Below are 24,042 nucleotides of genomic sequence, written 5' to 3'. Positions count from 1 at the left end.
GTTTCATACATGGGCTGGCTCGCTATGACTTTGATTTTACTTCGAACATTCATTCTCAATTAATCTTAATCGATAAGTGATAAAATTTGTCACTTTATGTACAATACCTCTTTACTTTATAATTTACTTACTTAAACGAACATATGTAACGCAGAAATACTATTAAATAACTATCTTCACACAACTAAGATATTTCGCATTATCACTATTAATGTATGTGTGTAATAAGAACATGTAAAAACTTTCAAATGTGATCCTTAACTTTTACTATATAGTTATCCTTAGCATATCATTACAAATAAATGTATTTATAGTAGTAGTAATCTATGAAGTAGGAAATATTTTGAGTATTCGTCTCCTGCTAATATCTGAGCTTGTGTACATGCTTCTTTCACTCGGCGACTCCGCAAGAATCTTAAACATCCTATAATTCCTTCACATCATCGTGGTGGGATTACTTATTGCCGAAAATTAACTACGAAAGGAATTCGACAAAATTTCACGCAATGTATTTATGTACAAACTATAGATTGTCCTTTTTATAATAGATCAGTTTTGTCAGTAGATCAACGCACGTAGTCACTTCACTGTGTTCGGATTTGATCGTCCCGCCATTTTCTACAAATAAGGCACCTTTAACAAATTACGCTGTTATAGGCTATAACGATCTAACAGTCCAGCATTCAGTCAACGTCACAAAATCTGCACCGACGATAGTTAACTTGTAGTTGCCAATAAGGCATACATAGTCATTTTAATGTATATAACAAAACCAATTATACATATCTAACATTACTTAACATAACAATTAAAATTTCATAAATTATTCCCTGTTTCATTTGCCATCTTTTTTACAGGTATAATGCATAAAACTTTTGTAAACAATATTTTTTCACAAATTATTCTTAATTATTAATAAACGCGATATTTGTACAAATTTCTATGAAAGGTAATTATTATGGTATTTTTTAAGAAACTTAGGAATAATTCAAGAGCAAGTAAAATTAATCTACTGAAATTAGCTTATTCTACATATATTTGGAATAAATCTATTTTTTTTTTAAATAGCATTTCCCATTTATCGATCATACTTGTATGTAATCGAACAATTAGCTTCAAAGATAATTTGTGCATAAGGAATGCTATAAAGTTTAAACATTTCTGGAAGAAGTACCACATAAGAAGTACTAACTTAAATTTTTTTTCGCATTCTTGTAAAAATCATTATCCTTGCCATATGGGTAGAAATTGATATTATTATTAAAGGGTGCCATTTGCGAAATATTGATATCGATCATATAACTTAGTAGACCACGAATGGATACTGGCTTCGACTAAATCCTCCACATGCCGACGTAATTGATCTTCCGTTAATGTAAGATGGAATCTGTTTTTCAGTCCTTGAACCGTTGCTGCTCCGCCACTACGGAAACATGGGAGTTGCGATCCTATAATAGGAAATAATAAGTAAATAAATAGTTGTTGAACTATTACATTAAACTTCATGCATAAAATTTTACCTGATAACATTATTTCCACTAGATTTACAATTTTTTCCATATGCTTCCGTGCTGCGATTAATCCTTGTAGAATTAAAGTTTTGAATTCTTGGAATTGTTTAGATTGGCTTCCGCCCATCACTTCCACAAATTCTGGAGTTAGTTTGAACGGACTAGTCTCAAATCCTAAGTTTCTTGGCGAAGTCGAAAGAATAAATCCAAAATCTATATGTATTAAGTGTCCATCACTATGAAGTAAAATATTTCCGTTATGGCGATCTTTAACCTGAATGAGATAACAGACAAGACAATACGCCGCACAACTTTGAATAAAGTTTCTTTGCGCGATAATAAATGTATCTGACGAAGATGGACCAAATTCTCGTTCAAAATATTGGTTTAGCGTTAATTGGCACTGCTTTTTCACCTGGTGAAGTGATACAGTATTTAAAATTGGCTCGATTAAGCCACTATCATTTGATAAGCACAAAATTCTGCAAGATCAAATTTCATATTTAACAAATTGTTCTATAATAAGATGTTAAAATATACGCGATAATAAAGTCGTTCATACTTGTATGGCCGCACCCAAAGAGGCACCTGCTCATCTTGCCAAATTTTTTGTAACATTGAGAGTAACTGTGAAGCAAGGAGTTCTTGCCGAAGATCATCGCCACATTTTACGATAACAGCAAGGAGCCTCCAAGATGCCAAATGGCCATATGGACTGGAAGATCTTATGCGACGTTGTTTTAGTTCCCATGGTTCTTTTAAAACAGCCGCCGATGGATCTTCCGGATCATGATTAAACGTTGCACTAGGCGTAGCAGCCATTTCACTTAACCGCCTCTTTATATCACCAGGTACAAATATTGGTTCTTTACTATCAGATGATTCTTGACTTAATTGAGATATCGTATCTCTATCTTTTGGCTTTCGAAGTTGTAAATACTGTATGGAAGAATAAAATTATTGAAAATTTATGTTTTTTAAATTGGAAGAGGAATAAAAAAATTATGATAATAACAAATACCTGTTGCGTGATTTCATCATCTTCTTGACTCCAACAATCGTTAGGATCATCATCAGGAAAATTAAATGCAACTTCCGTACTTCTAACCGAATATGGAGAAATATTTTTAACCGGAGTTTGTCTAATTGGTGGCATGTTTTGTTGCGTTTCTGATGTGGATATGTTTGATGAACCCATTACATTAGACTGTTCGCCTCCAGTCAAATTTTCTTCAGATTTAGTATGCCTCAATGAACATCCCACTATTTTTGTCGGTACAGGTGATGTGTAAATATCTTCTACTTCTAACACTTCAACATAAATTATGTATGGTGCCTACGTGTTTTAAGACATGTTAATATACATTCATAAAAAGAAATCAATAGTTACGATTTGAACAAATATTTAGATTTTCGAAATTCTTCACCTTATCCTTGCTATTAAGGACAGCAGCGTATTGTGGTGGCACTCGTACGATATGATGCGGTATTGAACTGTGCAAAGGAAGCCACACCCTTGCAGGAAGATTCAAATTGAGAGTATTAAGCTCCGCTATTAATTGAACAGTTTTACTTTCCTTTGTTGGAATAGTTCCAAGTAGTTTACCAATAGATATTAATGCTTGTATAAATTCAAGTTCTGGAGCAAGACGTGGCGCCTACAAATATGAAGTTATACTTTAATTAAGTTTGCATAAATAAGATCCAAATATTATATATATAAAGATAAAGTATAATACATATAAAAAATATATATATAAAGGTCTATGAAAATAAAAAAGATCTAAATATTTCATAAATCATCCAATTACATTGCAAAAACAGTCGGTCTTTTGTCCTCGTAAATCATTTACCACACCTTGGCAGGAATAAAAACAGGTACAACCATTATCAAATGCTCGACCAGAGCTCAGGTCCCCAAGACTTACTTTATTTATTGTACCTTAAAATAAATTGCAAGTATGTGGTGAAATTTGTCATCACATAAAATTTGCTACTTCTATTTTTACTATTTCGCAATAAAATAGAACATTAATTTGCATAATTCACATACCGGAATGGCTACGACGTAAAGTTTGAAATAATCCAGTGGCATCAGATTGAGATCTTTGGTGTGTCTTTTTATTAGGTGATGTAATGCTTTGCATCGGAGTCAGTGCTGGCGGTGCGGGAGCTTGTAATCCAGTTATACGTTTTTTATTCTCATTTCCTTTTGGCCTAATATTTCATGCCAAAAAATAAGTATAAAAGATGTGATTTTATATTATTCATAACATATCTTCGTATTTCTTTTTATTATTTGTTTGCTACCTGAGTTCATCTGAGAGAATAAGATTTTTTAATTTGGTCCCATGAGATTTCTTTTTGGATGGCAAATGAGCGTCAGAACTGTATGCATCTAATAGCCAGGCACATTTTAACGAAAAATCAGCCGACTGTCTACACCTAATAAATAAATAAAGTACAATAATTTAAACATTATTTATAGAAATTTTTCAATCTATTATCTTCTTTTATACCAAAATTAACTTCTTTATAAATTATCTTCTTTTATATCAAAATATACCTACCTATGGACAAGATATGGATAAAGAACTTCTGTAACATCATGAAGTTGTATATACATCACAACTAACTGTGGCAAGTAGAAGTCCACATCATTATCTGGGAAACTAAACATCTTGTTGCCTAGAAAATTTTGTACATGTATTTCATCATTTACAGAACAAACACTTTTGCTGCTACTACTAATACTAAACTACTATTTACTATTATTAAAAACAAATATTTTTAAATATTGTGGACTACTCAATTTATCTCCACATCAATGGAATACTGAAACCAACCTTGATAATACGAAATAATAAATCGAATTAGTTACATGAAATTAACGCATATAAAACTGGCATCGATGCTTACCAAGGTAACTCTGAACGCCAGGCTCCTTAGAATTGAAAAGATAAGAGATCGCCATGGACATGTCGAAAATCTGGCTTTCGAACAGTCTGAGCAAACAACCTTCGGATGGTTTCGGCTGTACCGTCTCTTGCCTCCGGCAAACGACACCAGTCTGCTTTTTCACAGCTGCCTCGCTAGTTTCGGATTGCACAGCGGTCCCGCAACACAAAGTCATAGCTGCGCCGGCCAGTTCACTCTGTTTATCGTTCACTGGCGAGACTTCCATGGAATTTTGGAAGTCTCGCGTGTCAACCGTCACACCCATATCGGTGGTGCGTCGTTGTTCGTCGTGCGCGTACTCATGACCCTCGAGTTCTTTGACCGTACAGACGTTACTGGAGCGCGGTTCCTGCGAACCATGATCACCACTGCTCGTGTTCTCGTGTTTATGCGGCTCACTACCACTACTACTACAATCACCACCCTTTTTCAAAGAAGGTTCACTCAAGTGCACCAGTTCCACAGGTGACACTGGCACCGACACCGACACTGAGACTGAGGCTGGAGTACTAGTTTCTTCGCCGTCCATCGCATCCACTGCATCCACGCTATCCATGTCACCTGGCTGGGATAACGAGGAATCGAGGCTCTCACGACTATGCAGGTGGTCGACGCTCGACTCTCTGGTGGCAGCGTTCGTTGCGTCGCTGGAACCGCTATCGGAACCGCAAAGTATACCCGAATCGTCGGATCCGAGGCTGGCTAAATCCTCGCGTTCCCGGCTGCGCGCTTTGCACGCCGGTACCGCGGCCGTTTTAGCTACGGGGGCCGGCGTTGTCTCGCATTCTGGACTCGGTGTCACGTCCACTTCCGGGATACGCTGCAGCGCGGAGTCAAGACTTCGATTTCTATGATGATGCGTCAGCGTGGTCGCGTTCGCCTGTGGTACTGGCGGCAATAAAATACCCATTGACCTGCAAACACAGTGTATGCAGTCAAATGAATTTTCGAATCGACGCGCGGCGATCAGCCGGGTTTAATCGTAAAGCTCCTAGCGACCCAAATCGCAATTCTATCGGTTATATACGGTGGCTACAGAAAGTATTTATACACCATTGAATTTATTATAGCATTTAAATACTAATTAATTACGCTGATAGGCGAGGATTAAGTATAATAAATATTAAATAATAACAATAATAATGCTAAGTAATTACGTCCAAGTACGTATATTAAATCTCGTATCGTTTAGTAGCACTCTGGTGGATTTTGTACGACTACAAAGATTCGATATTGTGAAAATGTAATGTAGAACCTGATAAGAAAAACGTTTCGTTAGAAGATAAGGATATGTATGTCCAAATACTTTTTGTAGCTACTATAATTACATAGACAAACCAATATCTAAAACTCGCGTAAAGCAATTTTAAAGCAATTTAATGTACTCTTATACTGATATAAAGATATTAAAACATTAAAGTTTATTAGTAATCAACATCATTAGGTATAGTTAAATTCTACGATTATCGATAGACGAACTTTTTAATGTATGTACTGAAATTTATACAATATTTGCATTAATTATGTACGACTCCATACATTTATAAACACGAGGATGGTCTATGTATGTAGATAACCGAAGCCAAAGAATCACGTTATCAGAACTATAAATATTCTCCGGAAACATATGCAACATACTTAGATGGCTGCTTTCATTTACATACCTAAAGTCCAAACTGTGATTTCGTTGATGCGTGGTCAGCCTATTACGGGTGTTGATCGGCGGATTTGATCGTCCGTGCACAAGAGGAACATTACAGTTGGCTAATTTATGTCTTTTGATGTGTGCCACGCTTTCCTGGCGTGTCGATCCACCACTAGGTGTTACAGCCACTACTTCACTCATATTAAAGTTGAACGAGCATCAGCTCGGCTAACAGTCATCTGCTGTTCATGTTGATCGTCCACCTACGGAGAATGATATACATACAACGAATCGTTGAGGCGAATTCTTTCATATTAGGAAAATATTTATATACAAAACGTACGCGAATTAATTGATGGGAATTACTAAACAATCGACTGATGAGAGATAATAGATATAATTTTTGTGATATACAATCGGAGATTACATATCATTTTTCATGTTCATTATTTAACGATAATAAATTAAAATCATCGTATGGTTCGAGTCGGAGCGCAGGTGTTAAGGACGATGAATATAAAGCAAAATACGATAAAGAAATTCATATCTTAGATAGAGATTAAAATGCGTAATTGATGGATCAGTTAATGAATAATGTATCGATTGCCGTGTATAATGGAAAAATTGATTGTATATAAAATAGACAAGAGAGGAGGTAAACAATAATATATCGTTTAAACACTCGCATTTAAAAAGTCAATCGTACTAGTTGTGATCGTCTTACGATTGTATCTTGTCTTTTCATTTAGGTTTTATTCGTAGAAAGAATGAAATTGTATAACTTCACTATATATATATGTATATATATCTTGATATCTAAGATTCCGTGACTTGTTTATTACCTCTGCTATAAACGACATTGCCTCGAAACTGTAAAGCTTGTAATCTTGCCTATAAATTAATAACTGTGTGTTTTGTGACGAAAATCCAACGGCAAACATATGTTTTCGATGATTTCATCGTAAACGCAATGAATCTGAAATTTCATGAAAAAAGAAGAAAAAATAAAAAGAGTCATCTTTTAGAAATGCAGAACGACGATCAACCACGCAAGGCGGCACCGTGACAGGAGCGTGAAACTCGTGCTAGGTACGAGAAAGTCGAATACCACTCGGAACAAAGCGTACGTCAGAATTTTGCTCCCTACTCCGTACGTACACTTCTTACGTACCTACGATATATTTCCATTTATTTTTCCGTCGTCTTTCCTTTTTCCGTTTCGCGTTTCAAAAAAGACGAAAGTATTCTTTTTTAACAACGTAAGAAGAAATAACATCGAAACGAAGATTGTGTTTAAAGATTGCTTTCTATGCGTGAACAATTTTGTATTTATCGCAAATTGAAATCATACGAAACCAGGTTTCTTTCCCGCGAGATTAATCGGTAAGGAGACCAGCCGAGTGAAATCCCTGGGAGAGGAATAATTCAATAAGGAGGAAAATAGAGCGAAGTATAAGCTGCGGTATGCCGGCTTTTTACTCTCCCTCTTTTACTCAGGGACTCGTCCTTCCGCTCGGTTCGTATTCACTCGCTAGCCAGCAGTGGTGCAGCGATGGGTGTGCCAGAAGCATAGAAACCAACCACTGCCTCAATATTGACACCCGTTAGATCCACACCCCCATAGATATTGTATCTCTCCCTTATTCGTATCCCTACACGATTCAATCAATTGTACCTACTAATCCTCATTCTTTTATGTAGAACGATACAGTGTCGAAGGATAATAAATGGAATGTCAATACAACTTACCTCGTACTTGAATTCAGAACTGTGCTGCGATTGGGACTGCACCATGCGTGGACGTCTTCAATTTTGTCTGTGTAGCGCGTATAATAAACTACGATTGAATAGTATACGGAACAAGGAGCTAGAGAAAATGGTAGGAGAAAGAGAAAGAGGAAAAAGAAAGGATGACGATGATGCAGCGAACCCCGCGAGTACGCAAAATGCCACTAAGTGCGAAAAAGACAACAAGATATCCTTTCCAATGGCAGACTCAGACTGTCACGCACCGCCTTGTCGTCATTCGTTTTCAGCCGATTTTGCACAATGCGTGGCTACGCCCTATATGTTCGCGCACAGAATCACACTTCATCACTTTCGTTTTTATCCTAGCGAATTGCAACAGGCACAGAGACGAATACTGTACGCGGGTTTTTTTTCGGGTTCCGGACTGCAACCAAAAACATGCACGAACCGAATCTCCGTGCCAACGCAAAAGGCGACCTCGCCAAACTCGACTACTTTTCGCACGACGACGCACTGAATACTACTCTGCACACTGCTGCCAACGAAAGAGATGCAAAGTCCAGGTGGCCATTGTGCAGTAACGGCTCACGATATGAGAGAACCCTATACTTGATAATAACTGCTATAAACCTAATTATCATTGTTTGAAATTGAATACAATCTGAGTTTATTTCTACAATTTTTAAGTATCTTTAGTAATTTTATATGACACAATACTATCTTTCTTTGTTACAAAAGAAATTGGATCGTGATTTGCAAGAGATAAAGAGTAAGACTTCAAGTAAAATTATAGTTATGAAAAATTAAATCTATCTATATAACCAATTTTTCAGTACAAATCGGTTATAGATGTTACAAATCTCCACCCCTCTTAATTATTTGAAATAATATTATATTTCGAATGAATGTAAACGAAAGTGATCAAGAGATCTCAAAGTTTCGAACCTATTCGCCCCTGAACGCACATGTGCACGTATACAGTTATGAATGCTGTGTATGTGTATTTTGTTGATACTGTAGCCAGTCTGACAATATCAGTATGTTTCTATTTACATCGACGCACTTGCAATTATGATAATAATGTTGTATGAGTTTCCCGTATCAAAAATATCAGATCGAAATAACAAATACGTACAAATTCTACGATAATTAAATGAATTTCAAATTGTTTTGCTTGGATCGTTGTCAAAGAATACCCATACGTAAATAATTATCTATGTTCCGGACAATTAGAAATAAAGATTCGTTAATAGTTGAATAATAAGCTATCGATGACGTTTATTATGTTTTACATGGGGTTTAGTGAACGACTAGGTTTAGGTTGGCAGTGGCGGGTTGAGAGCTGGAATAGGAAAGGTCGTACAACCGTAAGTGCAGCCGTACTCTATGTACTAAGCTGGAGACCGGCATCGGAAACATTAGGAATTCGCGCTCCAGATGTATCTGCATACCAACGTATGTATATAAACAAGCATTAAATCTTCCATTTAAATTACCTATGAGACACAGACGCTGTTCTTTTTACACGCGCAATGACAAAGATGCAAAGGCCATACACATTTATCTTATATCGCGATAATTATTTATATCATTTGGCCATTAATTTGCTTGTTTGTGTAACAATAATCGTGTTTTATTTCAAATATGTATGCGACCAAAAGAACATTATGTTACACGAGCAAAATTAACATTCTATAACGCTAGTATGTACAATCTCTCATAATTATATCTTTTATCGTAAATGTAAATGAACTTTATATCATGAACTCTATACGCGATTATTAATTTTTTATTATAATAAAATGTATAATCTTCTTCTTTACACCTACGTATTTTTACAACGAAGCGAATATCCGCGAATCTTTACAGTAAAAGCGAATAGTCGATGCTTCCTGTAATTTTATACGCTTTCTAACCGTACATAAAAGTGAAGAGTAATACATACGTCTAACTGTCATCGATTGTTTGACAATCGTCAAGCTAGGCTACTTGAGGCGCAAGATGATTTCACTTTTCACTAGTTTTCACCGAGTATCATTCATCCAATTTGCCGCGTATTATTTTAATTCGCAGTTCAGCAATAAGATGTACTCATCTTCATTAGGCGTTACGAAATACCCACATACCGAGTTGCGGCAGATGCTTTTCCCGTTTACTCCTAACCCAAAGAAATAAAATGTATGCTCTATCTACATTATAAACTCTATGTAGAGTTCAATATGCGATTCTCCGAATATAAGACAAACATGAACTAATTACAAGAAAAGAAGGAATGGAAATAATTATGGTTTCTGTAATTCACTGACGAAACGGGAGGAAGAATATGTTTATTTCTAAGGAAACGAAAATTATTCGTTTATTGTTAGTACTGGCAGCAACTTTATGTGAGATGCTGGCGTCGAGCCCATAAACACTGCAAGAGAATTTTACTATATTATGATTTATCACGTAGTAACTACGTGTACAGGTTTTTTTCTCATTTCTTCTATGATTAGTTACTATTCATAGTTTGAATTTTAGTCTTTCCTTTGTATAATATGGAAAATCTAAGTGCCTGTAACGACTACGAGCAACCACAGAACGATCAATCAAGTAAGCAGAAAAATAGCCGAGAGTTCCGCTGAAGCTTCGTCCATTTGCACCTGCAGGTCTTCCTCGAAGAATTAGTCACTGGAAGCGAAGTAATCGTTAAGCAGCACGATTGGACGCTTCGTACGATTTGCTAATGTAAACAGAACCGCTAACCGTACGGCATTTTGCATCTTCCTATGCTTTTCAAATTCACCATGTCAATAATTCTTGACCTATTCGATGTACCAACGACTGACCGGAAAACGTGGAAAAGCGGCAGATTAATAAAAGCTATATTTGCGATTACGATTTTTAAAAAACTATCTATGATCGTCTAACTTTCCGCTATGTAAGTTCTCCAATCAGGTTAGGTACATTTAGATTGGGAACATTCCTCGATCAAACTCCACTGGTTGCATACTGCAAACTGTTGGAAACGGGATATTCAAACACCAACGTTGCAGCTACAGGACAGAGACCAACTTGAACTTCCCTTACCCCTCTTCTAGCTTCTCCTAATGTCGTACATCGTACGTCCGAGCGTATAGGGCTATGCCATGCGGCATACGGTATATACCCACACCCAATGATCAGACGTAGTCACCTTAGCAGCGGTGCTCATAATCACATGCTCGCGTGCACTCGTTACATTTGTCAATATATGCATAGGCTTTTTTTTAAATATATGTAGAAGACTTTGTACACATAACATGTGAAAGAAAGACACGTTTGCATGGTATGAAAACCTTATAAAAGAATTATCCTCTCGACGTAAAACATCATAATATGTAATACATTGTAACTATGTATACATGCAAATACATGCATACATCGCGGATGTTAATGGACTGGATATTAAACAGTCGGAAACGTAGAATTTCAAACACCGGCGTCTCAACTGATTGACCTTTGGTATAAGAATTCAAAAGCATGAATTAAAAAGGTACGATCTACAGGAACGATCAATGTATCAGCATTTCTTTTTCCAGGTTGCACGAACACGTTTGTCAAACAGTTGGTTATCTGAGGGTGTTGAATTTTAAGTATAACATGAGAAGTGGAAAGACAGCAGTCGCGACGGCTCGCTAAACCTATGTCGCATCGTTTCAACACAGCCTTGACCTTCTGTTACAACGCCAATTGGATTCAGAAGCTTTCTTATTCCAGACACTTCTCTCGAATTACTCAAATTCGAACAACAAAGCTTCTGAACAAACTCCTATAAAATATTCTGATATTGTTTGTCTTGTGAATTTCGCATGCGCGTGTATTTGCCGTATTACATAATACGTCGCAAATCAGAGATATAGGTTTTCGTGGATTCGTTCGTAGCCCGCTAACTGCGGTTATTTTCAAAAAGCCCAGTAATTTCCTCGCTATTATTTCTTTATGTAACTGCGAGTTCTCAGTGAATCATCGGTTTTCCAGTTGTATTAGCGCCGATTATGTACCGATTATACTGGCATTCTTTTTACATACGCAGTCCTTGATGCACATACATATATACACATTTTTTCCTTCGGTTCTTATCGTGAGCATTCTTCCGCACGGTACGATTAACCTTACTGATAAAGCCTGTACGTGAATGACTTGTAGATGTGTTGCTGCTCGTCCTTCCTGCTTCGAGATGTATCACTGGCGCATTTGATTTGACGCATTTTACGTACAACAGCAAATCGTTATTTGCTACGGCGCTTCTTTTTTCACGATCGCAAGTTATTTTCTCAAAATTCTAAACAGTTCAATTTTATGTACACACGTGTCTTAGGCAATTTGTCCAAGTTCTCTTTATTCTGGCAAAGAGACATATACATGATCCCATATTTCGTTAAGATTTCTCCTCTTCGTTCTACTTTCAGTACAGATGCTCCATCATAATAGTTTCTATTTTCGGTTGGAGGGTTGGCTACATGATGTAGGTGCAGATGTTCACTGCTGAGCTAAAAGCGTTTAGGGGAGAAGGTCGAGCTTGGTGCTACGCATTTTTAGGAAACTAGTAGACAAATAGATGAACTGGATCTGTTTTTTTCAGGGGCATACCTGCCCGACGATCGCGAAAATGAATTTTTTATCGGGGGAAACGAACTACAAACAAAGAATTGAAATTAAAAAAAGGGGCAAAAGATAATCTTCTTACACGATAAAGTTGCGCACGAGTACTATGTAAACTCTGAACGTTATTGGTATTGTAGAACAAGGACAATTGAAGTCGTGATGAAAATACAAAGGACGTGATGAAAATATAAAGTCACCAAAGTAGTAAACGAAATAGTACGAGTAAAAAAAGGAATGAATGAAGTGGAGTGACGTCCGCCAAAGACGGCCTTCAAAGTATATTCAAGTATTTTACGTTAACCTGCACTTAGACTCGATTATAAATATGGTCATATACGCGATAAATATTAAACAACCTAATGATACTTTATACAAAAATAACATCACGAAATAATGTTTTTTCTATAATCTAAATCTCATTTGCAAAGATAAAGAAACACTTTTTGAAACGAACATAAAATTGTGGATAGTGACAAGTTTACTTAACAAAGAGTGTCCTAGAAAAGGCTTTATCATTTAACTTCAATTCACGCGAATTCCAGGTCGTTGATACTCTCAAGCAATCACGCGAAGAACGCGGAGTATCAAGAGGCATCAGACTTCGCTTTTATTCAATTAATTGCCCGGCATATGTCACTTCGTAACTGCTGACCGACAGCATTTGCGAATGTACACAGAAGGGAATCAGGAAAAATATTTCACGTAAAAGAATATTGGACACGATCTTCACATTCGTATCCATCTCACTTTTGGTTCGAATGTTTGATATATAATTTGGCAAATTAAATTATGATCAATTTTGTATGCAACTCTTGTATTAAATCTTGAACTATATACTTCCCTGCAATGTACTATATACCATAAACGGAATAGCGAGCATGAAGTTACAAAACCATGTACATATCAAATTTCCACTTCGTTCCCACAGACATCGTTTCTTATGAAATTAGGTATTGAGCTCATACTTTCAAGTGTGTTTCAGCGTTACTAGTTAAGTTCAAAGTAAATATGTACAATGAAAATTATCACAGATTTTAACCACGAGTCAAAACTTGTTCCAACAATTCTACGATCGCTATCAAGTTTGTTATGGTGCACTGTGTATTCTGTTACGATTCTAAGATGAATCAATTAAAGTCAAAATCAATTAAAGTCAGAATTAAAGTCAAAAGTCACAATACAAGGTACAAAATGTTTGAAGCATGTTTGAATGTAATATTGCGGATAAGTTAAACCGTAAAATTATCTTTTCACAAAATAAATATATATAGTAATGTATAATATATATAATTAATACATTTATTTTTCTTATTGTCTGAATTAGAAATTAGATTAAGAAGGATTTTCTGAACTGATAGGAGAACTTCGGATATTAATACAAGCAACGATATTTAAGTGGTAAATATATGTATGTGGTGTAGTAGTATTTATATACAATAAATAGTAAAATATCATTGCTATGTTTTTAATAGATAGGTATTTAGTTTTGTAGACTGGTGACTCCATAAGAAACGCAGTAAGTGCTGCTTCTAATTATTAATTTCCCATTAATTTGTATATTCTACTAAAATTCAAATGTCGTTACTACAGATTGATCAAGTGGTGGTATATTATTTATAAGCGATAGTGTGCATACATAATTCATGGATATATAAATATATTGATTTGTACGATGAAGCGGTAACCGGTAGTACGCTCTTCCAGTTATCCGTTTCCTCCGTTTGTCCCTTTCTTCCTCTCATTGTCTCTTTTTGGCTTTTTACATATGTACGTGCCTCGACCAGTAATACGATGCACGTACGTTCATTCATAGAACGCTAACGTGGTTTCAGAGTACATACCGTGTACGGTTTAGTTGTAATCAAGTAAGATACGGACACCATGAGTGGCAACCTTGCGGACAAGATGACACGTATGCATAGTCGGATGTGCATAGCATACGGTCGCATTGGCTGTCGACGATTGACTGACATCCCATTCATTCTTGCTACAAAGGCGGCCGATAATTGTAGAGCGGTCGATCATACCTTACGTTAAAATTTTGTTAATGACTGCGTACGTAGAATTCCTTCTTTAAATGCTAAAAGCAACGAAAAATTAGGAAACGACTTAATACTATATATGATAAAGATTTGTACCCTAAAACTCTATGAAATAAACACGCAAATGATTAAGAATAGAGTTATAGTAGGAATTTATGGGTTTACAGAATGTACGTAATATGCAAAAATATAAAAAATATTTAAACTAAAGTATTCATTGTTAATATATAAGGAGTGAAAGAAATCTCTAATTAGGTTAAACGTAAGAATATAAATTTGTATAAAAATGTGCAGTCTATTCGCGATATATCGTATCGTTATCGAAATAAAAAAAAGATTTGCGGACTATGAAATACGATCTGCGCGACAAGGCTTTCCGAAGGCTACACGTAAGATATGTATAATATTTAAAGCCCATATACATCTTCGACTTTAATAACGCGCAATTGAGTAAAATAGTACGTAGACAGAGAGATTTATAGGCCCTCTCGGCTAGTAATACTGTTTGTTAACATCGCTGTACTTTCCATATTCCAGAAATTTCACCGTTTACCTCGTAATCGGATCAAGTATCAGAGATGGACTTACTTTTAGTCGAAGCGTCTATTCTCGGTCATGGAACTTGGAGCAAGTCGAAGCAGCACATTTCGTTATACCGAAGTGCAGTAGCAATTTTCCACGATGTCGTTCAGCTTGTTTTCGCTCGTCCCGTTATAAAATTAGTTTGTCAATTTTGCGTTAATTTTCCAATATTAGAAGTAACCGGGACATAGAAAGATCAGGGGAATGGGAAGGGTAAGTACTTCGAGAAAATTGCGCAAATACGCGGAATGTCGTCCGAGAAAAAAAAAAGAAATATCGTGCGATGATGCTAGAGATCGTTCACCATAACGAATTGCTCGAAAATCGTATGGCCTTTTTTATTGTCATTTACGACGAACAATAAGACAACTTCGTTATTCGTGTATAATTTTACGGATCGCGTGATCCACATAAAAGAGCTGGATGCTTAATCAGAACCACGAACGTTCACTTTTGTTTTACTCGTACAGCCTTCAAACTGTCGAAATCAAGAAATATTACACAATGAGTGTATCGTATCGTAAATGAAAACTACTGCAAGGTAAGAATATAACAACTAGTTTCCAAGTGTTATAATTTTACAGCGGCGGCCGATCTCTAATGCGCATTGCACACCAAAGAGAACACGTACATTACCGCCATGGAATATCCACGTTTAATTATCCGCTGCATATGCTTTCTATAAGTGAATAACTTTCACTGCTTATCGATATTAAGATGCTCTGTGAATGTTTGGAACGTTGTTTATCGCCAAACTTCCTTGCACCTTGACGAGCAATGATTCCCGAAATTATTTATCGTGAAAGTTACTAATTAAAATACAGCGTAACTCTTGCAAGTCAAGTGCATATCAGTGTCCAAAGACCTTTGAACGTGTTCGTCATCAGGCAATGAATGCAAAGTGCATACGGAACCTTTTTTGTGACGATATGCGTAACGCCAGATGTGACGCTACTTTCACAGAAAAGCCAGCATCATTCGTCTACGTATACCACAGGTTCTCGAGTACAATGGCAGCTTATATTTTTAAGCATATGACGTAGGTAGGAGACAGTACGGATGGTGAACGGTAGATCGTAGACGTGACTGTCTGGTTACGAATAGACTTATTTCAACGATCGGTGTCATCGAGACTGTGGTCAAGCAACGGCTACAACCACCTTGGCACGGATTCTTAATTGAGCAGTAACTGACGAATTCATTGTTCCTGCACAGATTCGTTACGTTTCGATCAGATTTCTTGACTACCGCACTTGTACGATCTATGGCGTCATAAAAGAAAGGTGTAAGATATTTCTATTCTTGACCTCGACCTCGATCTAGGATCACACGATGACCACGATCTAGGATCTAGGATTCGATTTCCAATTCAATTTTCGTCCGGTCATTAAAATAGCAATGACCAGGAATATTTTGACGCGGAACATAACAGGCTGAATTTATTATCAAGACTAGTAATAGCCTTTGCCACGACTGTCATATTCAACTAATGTCCCTATACGAATTCATTTGGGAGGGGATCAAAGAGAGTCGATACTTTTGGAGGAATGTAAATTCTTAAAGTGATCGTGCGAATAACAGGCGTGACCTTGCCCCAAGTTTTGAACATCTAAACTATCTGCATAATTTGCATCGATCAATATTGCAGTGAATCATTGTCAGAATATTCTTGTTTTCAGGTAAGTTCTACGCTAACAATGCAAGTATATACTTGTATTTTCTGAAGTCTTATCAATGATTAACGAGTACTTATCGAAGAAATATTCCTCACGATATTATATGCTACTGATAACAATTATACAATCGAATAAATGTTTTAAGGCGATAAAAACTAAACTCGTTTGTTCACGTATTTAAATAAAAAATCGATTCAGCCAGAAAATATATTCCGTTTTAATATTTCATAAATCGAATTGGTTTAGGCATGTCTGATTATTATTTTCTTTCTTTGATCTTTTGATTACACTAATTTTAATCGGGTGAAAGCTCGATATATATAGAAAGCAGTACAACATATAATAGTGATATACATAGTATATCTGAATATGATGATACATATATATAAATAAACGATGATCAGCATTAAATGATTCATACTGTTCCAGTATCAGCATTTTATATTCCAACAAAAAACCAGTTGTCATCTATGACTCACTAAGGGAGCTATGGTGTGTATGGTGGTTTCCTTTCTCTCCTTTTACTTCATTATCTAGTATCGCAAATCACTAATGTCTAATAATGCATAAATTTGAGACGAAAAAGTAATATATTCTATCTAAAGATAAAAAAACATTTTTTTCTACATAAATTGCATATTTAATACAAGAAATGCGATACGAATGTAACATATATGTAATATGCACTAAATATTATGTATGCAGAAATAATTGTAATTAGAAATAATATTTTTTTCCTATTTGTAAAATATTAAACGATTAATTACTAATTTTTCTTTATTGGAATTCCGTAAATAACTATTTAGTGGAAGATAAAATAATTATGTGAATCAACAGAATTAAAAACTTAAATACCATAACAGTTTTAATAATGGTGCAATAACATCTTCCTTTCTAATAATAATTGCACTGAATGTTTGTTATAGGAGATTTAATAAATTATTTAAAATAAAATACAAAAATACAAAGTACTTATATTTGAAGATATTTGTTGATTTCGTCTTTTTTGGCTCATCACTAAGATGACTTTTACCATAAAGATAAGTGCCTTTCTTAGTTCGTGCAACTTTCTGAGGCTTCCATTATTTCGTAGAAACCACCGATCAGCTACACGTAATAAGCTTCTGACGTAGAACCAACAATTATGCAAGGGAATTGCGATGATGCAATGGAAATCTTCACAAATTGTATAATACTTCATAATCGTTCTGCGATCTATTATTTTTGATTTTGCATAGTTTCATTTACTTCATTTTCTGAAGTTATTGAAAAAATATATATAGAATTATTAAAAAACAAAATTTTGTACATTGATAAATATGTAATTGTTAAAAGTTGAAATGTATGGGACAGGAAAATAAACGACATAGACGACAAAAATAATTCATCATTATAAATAATCATTTATATTATAAAATATATTCAATAGATATTTAATATTTGTATATCGATATAAAAATCATCTGCTAATGTTTCCTTCTACTATTCTTCTGACCTTTTCGATTTTTTCGGCCGTTTCTTTTACGTCTTTGTTCAAGCAATTTACGGGCCTTTAGAATTTGTTCTGGACGTTTCAATTCGATATTCCTTTTAATCTTTTCCTTTAACTTTTGATTGTGCCGCGCCCAATGTGTATTAGCCGTTGTTTGCACTGAAACACACAGAAAATAAATATATACATGACGTATCTACTTAAGCTTAAACAATAATTAATTCAAATATTATTTTCACATACACTTCTGCATTTGTGAAGGTTCTTCTTCGCTGTCATCGTCATTTGTAGCATCGACTTTGCTTTTTTCTTTCCAACTCGTATAACGATTTGATTTGTAACTGGCAGGTATCCAAACTCCAGACTCTGTTCGTATTTTATTAACTTTTCGTTCCTTTAATAAAGCATATATTTCCTTGAAATATTTTGTTTCATATGAATGTTTAATGATGTAAAATACATACACTATTAACAGTAATCATTTTCTTCTTTTTGCGATCCCATTTTTTAATCTGTGCTTGAAATCGTTGAGATTCTTCATTATCAGCAGTTAAATCCATTTGTACTTTATCTGCTTCCGTATTAAATGAATTAACTGCTAAACTGTAAAAATATGACTAAATATAGCGTGCACTAAAAACAATTATTTTACTAGACTCACCCTTCCTCTGTATGTTTATCTGGAGCATTATATGGAATAAAAAAATTTTCGTCTCGTATTACCGATCGTTTTTTCTTTTTAGGTTTATATAAATCATCGAGATTCCTTTTCTTTGGAAGTACAACCGTATTAAATGCTTCATTAATTTCATCGGTTGTACTCGGTGGAAGATACACTTTTTTCGGTAAATCTACAATATATTATCAATTATTAAATAAAAACTATACAAATGAAATTCGCGTTAGTTTATTAAACTGCGAATTTACCTTCTGTAATTTTTTTAGCTTCTACCTTATCTGCTTTTCTGTGGAAATTTATAATATTTTCTTTATGTAACGTCCGTTTTTTTTTCATAACTTGATAATCAATAGATGATGCCTTGGCTCCAATTTCGAATATCGTCTATAACAAATACTTAATAATTAAGTATCATATAACTATAACATATAATTGATATAAATTATATGAATATACATACTCCTTGAGGTCTATAATTGACTATTTTTGATAATAAGTTCGTAGTACTTAAAGAAACATCAGAATATTCTGGTATAACACCTGCCTCGCTAATGTGTAATTCCTTTACTCTTTTAATACTTTCTGATGAAGGTGCAGGTCGCGATCGAATATACTGTTTATATGCATTATCGCAAACTTTTTCCATACTTGTCTATATATAAATTTAACAGAATGTAAATATGATATCTTTAATAATTCTTTGAACAAATCTATCAAAACTACATACTAGATCTGTGGAACAACTGTGCCAATTTATTAATTCTGCAAGTTCTTCTTCTATCATTGCTTGTGGCATTTTACCCACAATACCATCTGTATTTTCTATAGATCCAAAAGATGGTACAATACTTAACGGACGCCCAAGAAAAAGGTGTAAATCTAGCAAATAAGCATATTCGTCCGGACTTATAATATTGTATGCAGTGCCAGCACGACCCGCTCGTGCACAACGACCTATTACGATAATTATTGACATATAAATTTTTATACAATTTAAAACCTAACTTGTTTCCTTACCTACTCGATGTACAAAGAGCTTCGACTTTGCAGGAAAATTAAAATTGATTACATTATCCAATTGTGGAATATCTAAACCTCGAGCGGCAACATCTGTTACTATTAGAACTTGGACCTTACTAGTGTGAAATTTAGCTGCATTTATTTTTCGTGCTGATGGATCCAAATTAGAATAGATATACGTGTTAGAAATTCCAGCTTTTTCTAATATCTATTAATAAAATACAATCATTATATATATAAACCCTAGCCAATTATATATAATATGTTAATCCTAAATTATTAGTTTCATGCACATACCTGATGAATATATTCAACATGATGTTGAGTTGCAGCAAATATTACTGTTTGAGAATCACTCTTAATAATATTTTTTAACAAGCATAATAGTACTGCCAACTTTTCTTCTGGGCGACATACTATAAATGAGAGTGTTAATTGTTCTGGTATTTTACTTTCTACATCTAAACGTAATAAGACAGGATCAGTTAATCCAGCTTTTGCAAAATCTACTAAAAGCTTAGGTAATGTTGCAGAAAATAATAATGTTTGTCTTGATTCTGGTAATCTATTTGTGATTTCAGTAATTTGTTCTCCAAAACCCATTTCAAATAACCTGTAACATAATTTATAAATTAGGATTTATTATATTTATAATGAAATGAAATTATATAATATAGAAATATATATTTTTACCTATCAGCTTCATCGAAAACTACATATTCTATATTATTTAACTGCAAGTCCATTTCTATACAGATATGTAGAAATCTTCCTGGCGTTGCTACTAATATATCAGGATTTCCATGAATTGCACTAAACTGATTCTCCATACTGTCACCTCCCAAAATTACAGCTGCTTTTAAGTCTGTAAATTTACCTAATTCCTTTATGAACTTTAATGTCTGTAATGCCAATTCTCTAGTAGGTGATAAAATTAAAGCTCTAGCTCCAGCTTTTGCTTGCCTTGTTTTAAGTTTTTCAAACAGTGGAATTAAAAAACAAGCAGTTTTTCCACTCCCTGTTCTGGCCATTGCCACTATATCACGTCCTTCTAAAGCTAAAGGAATTGTCTATAAAAATATAATTGTCTATATAATACATATAATAATATTATGACATAAAATAATACACATATAAGAAAAACACTAAGTTATCAATAATTAAATTCATAAAGACAATTTATTTATTTTAACCAACATCATGCAGCTTACCTTCCTTTGAATAGGTGTTGGTATTTTGTACCCGCGCTTTAATATCCCCTTCAATAGAGGAAAACTAAGAGCCATGGATTGAAATCCTCCTGATTTTTTACATACTTTCTTCTTAATGTTATTAATTTCGTTATCTTCATCACTATCGTTTATTTCTTCTGGGTTGGCAAATCCCACAATATTTGTATCTTTCATTTTAAAGATATGAGTGACTGACAGTAGTAGGACAATAACCTTAAAATAAAGCTGCTTAGCACGTGATTTTATTTTGCAATTAAGATAACTTTAAATTATAAATATTTTTAGTTAAATTATCAAAAGTCAATGATTTTATGTTCTATAAAGTGAAATTCAGCCAATATAGGGAATACTATTATACAGTATTGGAGAAAATATTACTTGTGGCTATGTAAAAATTATTTTCACTTTTACTTTATACATTAAATTGGTAGAACGTAGACAGTACACTCGGTACTTTTAACAGTTTACCTTTATAAAATCCCGTATATTATACAAATTTGTTGTGGATTTCTGTTAAAAATTTGTACATTAAATGTAATTTGTGTTAAATATTTATTATTCCACTCATCAATATTTTTGTATCTTTTAATATTTTCAATTTCTAATTAATTTGATTGAATCACAATTATACAAACAATCATATTCATATCACGAACCCTAGTGAAAATCGTCCGAAAGTTGGAAAGTAACTAGTTGTGAAAAATCAACATAAAAGACAAATAAGTTTCTATTTTGCACACGTGTAACATGTTATGAATATCTCAGAAAGAGACAAAGACACTCTATTCGTCTCTGTCTGTCTCGTAAGAACGTAAACTGTATTAATCTTCCAAGTTGATTTTTCACGATTAGACATCAATGACTCAATGGTTGAACAGTTTTCCCTAACGATTGTCAAAACCTATTTACATGATCGTTACTTAAATTATTGCATTTAGAAGTTGGTGTTTCAATATTGGCAGCACTTAATGCGTATTCTACCATATTGTATCCACAAGTAGTCAGCCATTTTGCTAAATCCATCTTTTCATCATAACTCAACATGAAGTAAGTAAATTTTTTTAAGAGATATATCTGACAAATTAAACGCAATCATTAAAAATTGGCGTAACATATTCGAGGAATTGTAAAATGAAGATATTTATAATAAATATGGTGTCAATCTTTTCAGGATCGGTCTTTGCGCATATAGTGGATATAAAATATATCCCGGCCATGGTAAAACCATGGTAAAGGTGGATGGAAAAGTACGTAAAATAAATTTTATATAGCTGACTTTTATATGCTGGTTTTCATATTATTATATTTTTATTATACTCTCTTTATAATTAAGTAATGTTAGCTCCTTGTTTTGATTATATCTTTGACAACCATAACCTCTATATTTTTTCAGACGTTCACATTTTTAAATTCAAAATGTGAATCTGCACATTTAATGAGACGTAATCCAAGAAAAGTTACATGGACTGTATTATACAGGTATATTTATTTTTAATATTTAATATTTTATACATTATGGAAGGTGAGAAGCAATTATGAAATATATAACTTAATATTATAGACGGAAGCACAAAAAGGGACAAGAAGAAGAACAAGCGAAAAAAAGAACAAGGCGTACTCAAAAATTCCAACGTGCGATTGTAGGTGCATCTCTTACAGATATTTTAGCGAAACGTAATATGAAACCAGAAATTCGTAAAGCACAGAGAGAACAAGCAATTAAGTAAGTGTTCAGATTTAACCAAACATATATCTGTTCCAATTTATATCACAAAATTTGATGTTATAGACATCTGTTCCTTTAACGTGATATCTCATATCATGTTAGATTTCAGATTGTCTTAGAATAAATGAATTGCTTCACCCAGAATTGTAATATACTTCACACTGTCTGGCTTTTGCGGGTTCATACAATTCTTATACTAGGTACATATTTTGCTACTTGTATTTCTTAAAATATGTATATATCATATTTTTTATTTCAGAGCTGCAAAAGAACAAAAGAAAGCTGCAAAAGCAACAAAGAAAGCAGTTGTACCTGCTAAGGCAAAAGTACAACCAAAACATAAAGCTGCAAAGATAACACAAAAAGCAGCTCCCCGTGTCGGAGGAAAACGTTAAATTTCCGCACTATATAAATAAAAAGACCTTTAGATTTAAAAAATGTATTTATTTTCCCAGAAAAATATTTTTTATAAATTATTAAATATTAAGATATTCAGTTTTTCTAAGTAAACATACGTAAGCATCTTTGCTTTTATGGTGATCGCGGTCTGCAGTATGGTGAACAAAGTTTACGGTAAGAATGTGAGTTTTAGCTGTTTTTGAGATATGTAAAATAATTCACATTAATTTATAACTTCGATTGCAAACGATGAAAATGTTGGCAAATATTTTGAAGTCCCTTTTCCTTTTTACGAATTTCATTGATCATTACTTCCATTTTTTTTATATTAACACGTTGACTGCCACGCATGTTTTCAAAGAAATATCCGTCAGGCCACGCGTGCAGCAGTACCAAGATATTTTAGTAATGCAAGTCGCTCAAGTAGTGGTCTCATGAATGATCTCTCGTTTCGTTTGTTCACAACATTAAAACCACTAGCTGTTGTTGAATGTAATGAAGGAAAGTGTAGTATAGATTATTCCTACCAAATGGTTTCTTATGCCACCACAATTAGAAAAGGAATCAAATGCTACAGAAAACTTGGCATTCAACTCCTTCTAGGAATTTCTGTTGTAAACGCTTTGATGGTTTACAAAATTGCAACAAGGAAGAATATAAATATTAGAATATTTAGACAATTATTAGTTGCAAAATTATTAGGGT

The 24,042-nt window shown here is 34.2% G+C and overlaps 3 protein-coding genes, 1 long non-coding RNA gene and 1 other non-coding gene across 5 annotated transcripts; 2 read left to right on the top strand and 3 right to left on the bottom strand.

Annotated features, from left to right (window-relative positions):
* Positions 1-247: 247 nt before the first annotated feature.
* Positions 248-8,000, bottom strand: LOC117210043 (phosphatidylinositol 4-kinase beta). Its single transcript, XM_033452632.1, has 12 exons — positions 7,864-8,000; positions 6,134-6,377; positions 4,431-5,383; positions 4,082-4,199; positions 3,822-3,956; positions 3,565-3,728; positions 3,323-3,453; positions 2,939-3,169; positions 2,533-2,847; positions 2,074-2,450; positions 1,521-1,993; positions 248-1,448 (listed from the first exon to the last, which is right to left on the bottom strand). The coding sequence occupies exons 2-12, from the start codon at positions 6,313-6,315 to the stop codon at positions 1,261-1,263; spliced, it is 3,267 nt and encodes a 1,088-aa protein (XP_033308523.1). The 5' UTR covers positions 6,316-6,377; positions 7,864-8,000; the 3' UTR covers positions 248-1,260.
* Positions 8,001-14,022: 6,022 nt separating this feature from the next.
* On the bottom strand, positions 14,023-15,195 carry LOC117210256. Its single transcript, XR_004488075.1, has 2 exons — positions 15,120-15,195; positions 14,023-14,569 (listed from the first exon to the last, which is right to left on the bottom strand). It is a non-coding gene; the product is annotated as an uncharacterized LOC117210256 (long non-coding RNA).
* Positions 15,196-18,169: 2,974 nt separating this feature from the next.
* Positions 18,170-21,849, bottom strand: LOC117210179 (ATP-dependent RNA helicase DDX54). Its single transcript, XM_033452938.1, has 12 exons — positions 21,681-21,849; positions 21,192-21,425; positions 20,674-21,050; positions 20,278-20,593; positions 19,978-20,188; positions 19,688-19,914; positions 19,421-19,612; positions 19,209-19,344; positions 18,943-19,132; positions 18,746-18,884; positions 18,525-18,675; positions 18,170-18,440 (listed from the first exon to the last, which is right to left on the bottom strand). The coding sequence occupies exons 2-12, from the start codon at positions 21,384-21,386 to the stop codon at positions 18,256-18,258; spliced, it is 2,319 nt and encodes a 772-aa protein (XP_033308829.1). The 5' UTR covers positions 21,387-21,425; positions 21,681-21,849; the 3' UTR covers positions 18,170-18,255.
* Positions 21,850-22,155: 306 nt separating this feature from the next.
* LOC117210181 (60S ribosomal protein L24) lies at positions 22,156-23,376 on the top strand. The gene is made up of 5 exons (XM_033452939.1): positions 22,156-22,259; positions 22,384-22,459; positions 22,606-22,691; positions 22,774-22,935; positions 23,198-23,376. The coding sequence occupies exons 1-5, from the start codon at positions 22,255-22,257 to the stop codon at positions 23,331-23,333; spliced, it is 465 nt and encodes a 154-aa protein (XP_033308830.1). The 5' UTR covers positions 22,156-22,254; the 3' UTR covers positions 23,334-23,376.
* Positions 23,000-23,128, top strand: LOC117210356. Its single transcript, XR_004488095.1, has one exon. It is a non-coding gene; the product is annotated as a small nucleolar RNA SNORA79 (small nucleolar RNA).
* Positions 23,377-24,042: the final 666 nt, after the last annotated feature.

The sequence above is a fragment of the Bombus bifarius genome, unplaced genomic scaffold (assembly GCF_011952205.1).
Source record: "Bombus bifarius isolate JDL3187 unplaced genomic scaffold, Bbif_JDL3187 scf7180000008199, whole genome shotgun sequence".
NCBI lineage: Eukaryota > Metazoa > Arthropoda > Insecta > Hymenoptera > Apidae > Bombus > Bombus bifarius.
The sequence above is the reverse complement of the archived record's forward strand: the minus strand, read 5'-3'. Positions and strand labels throughout refer to the sequence as shown.

Excerpts from the sequence above, each read along its gene's own strand:
- LOC117210043 (XM_033452632.1), bottom strand. The coding sequence starts at position 6,315 with ATGAGTGAAGTAGTGGCTGTAACACCTAGTGGTGGATCGACACGCCAG. Across the intron at positions 4,200-4,430 it reads TGGCGTTCAGAGTTACCTTG|GCAACAAGATGTTTAGTTTC; the intron begins GTAAGCATCGAT and ends AAAATTTTCTAG. Across the intron at positions 1,449-1,520 it reads AGTGGAAATAATGTTATCAG|GATCGCAACTCCCATGTTTC; the intron begins GTAAAATTTTAT and ends TTCCTATTATAG.
- LOC117210179 (XM_033452938.1), bottom strand. The coding sequence starts at position 21,386 with ATGAAAGATACAAATATTGTGGGATTTGCCAACCCAGAAGAAATAAAC. Across the intron at positions 21,051-21,191 it reads CAACACCTATTCAAAGGAAG|ACAATTCCTTTAGCTTTAGA; the intron begins GTAAGCTGCATG and ends ATATTTTTATAG. Across the intron at positions 18,441-18,524 it reads ACCTTCACAAATGCAGAAGT|TGCAAACAACGGCTAATACA; the intron begins GTATGTGAAAAT and ends TGTGTGTTTCAG.
- LOC117210181 (XM_033452939.1), top strand. Across the intron at positions 22,460-22,605 it reads TGGTAAAGGTGGATGGAAAA|ACGTTCACATTTTTAAATTC; the intron begins GTACGTAAAATA and ends ATATTTTTTCAG. Across the intron at positions 22,692-22,773 it reads ACATGGACTGTATTATACAG|ACGGAAGCACAAAAAGGGAC; the intron begins GTATATTTATTT and ends TTAATATTATAG.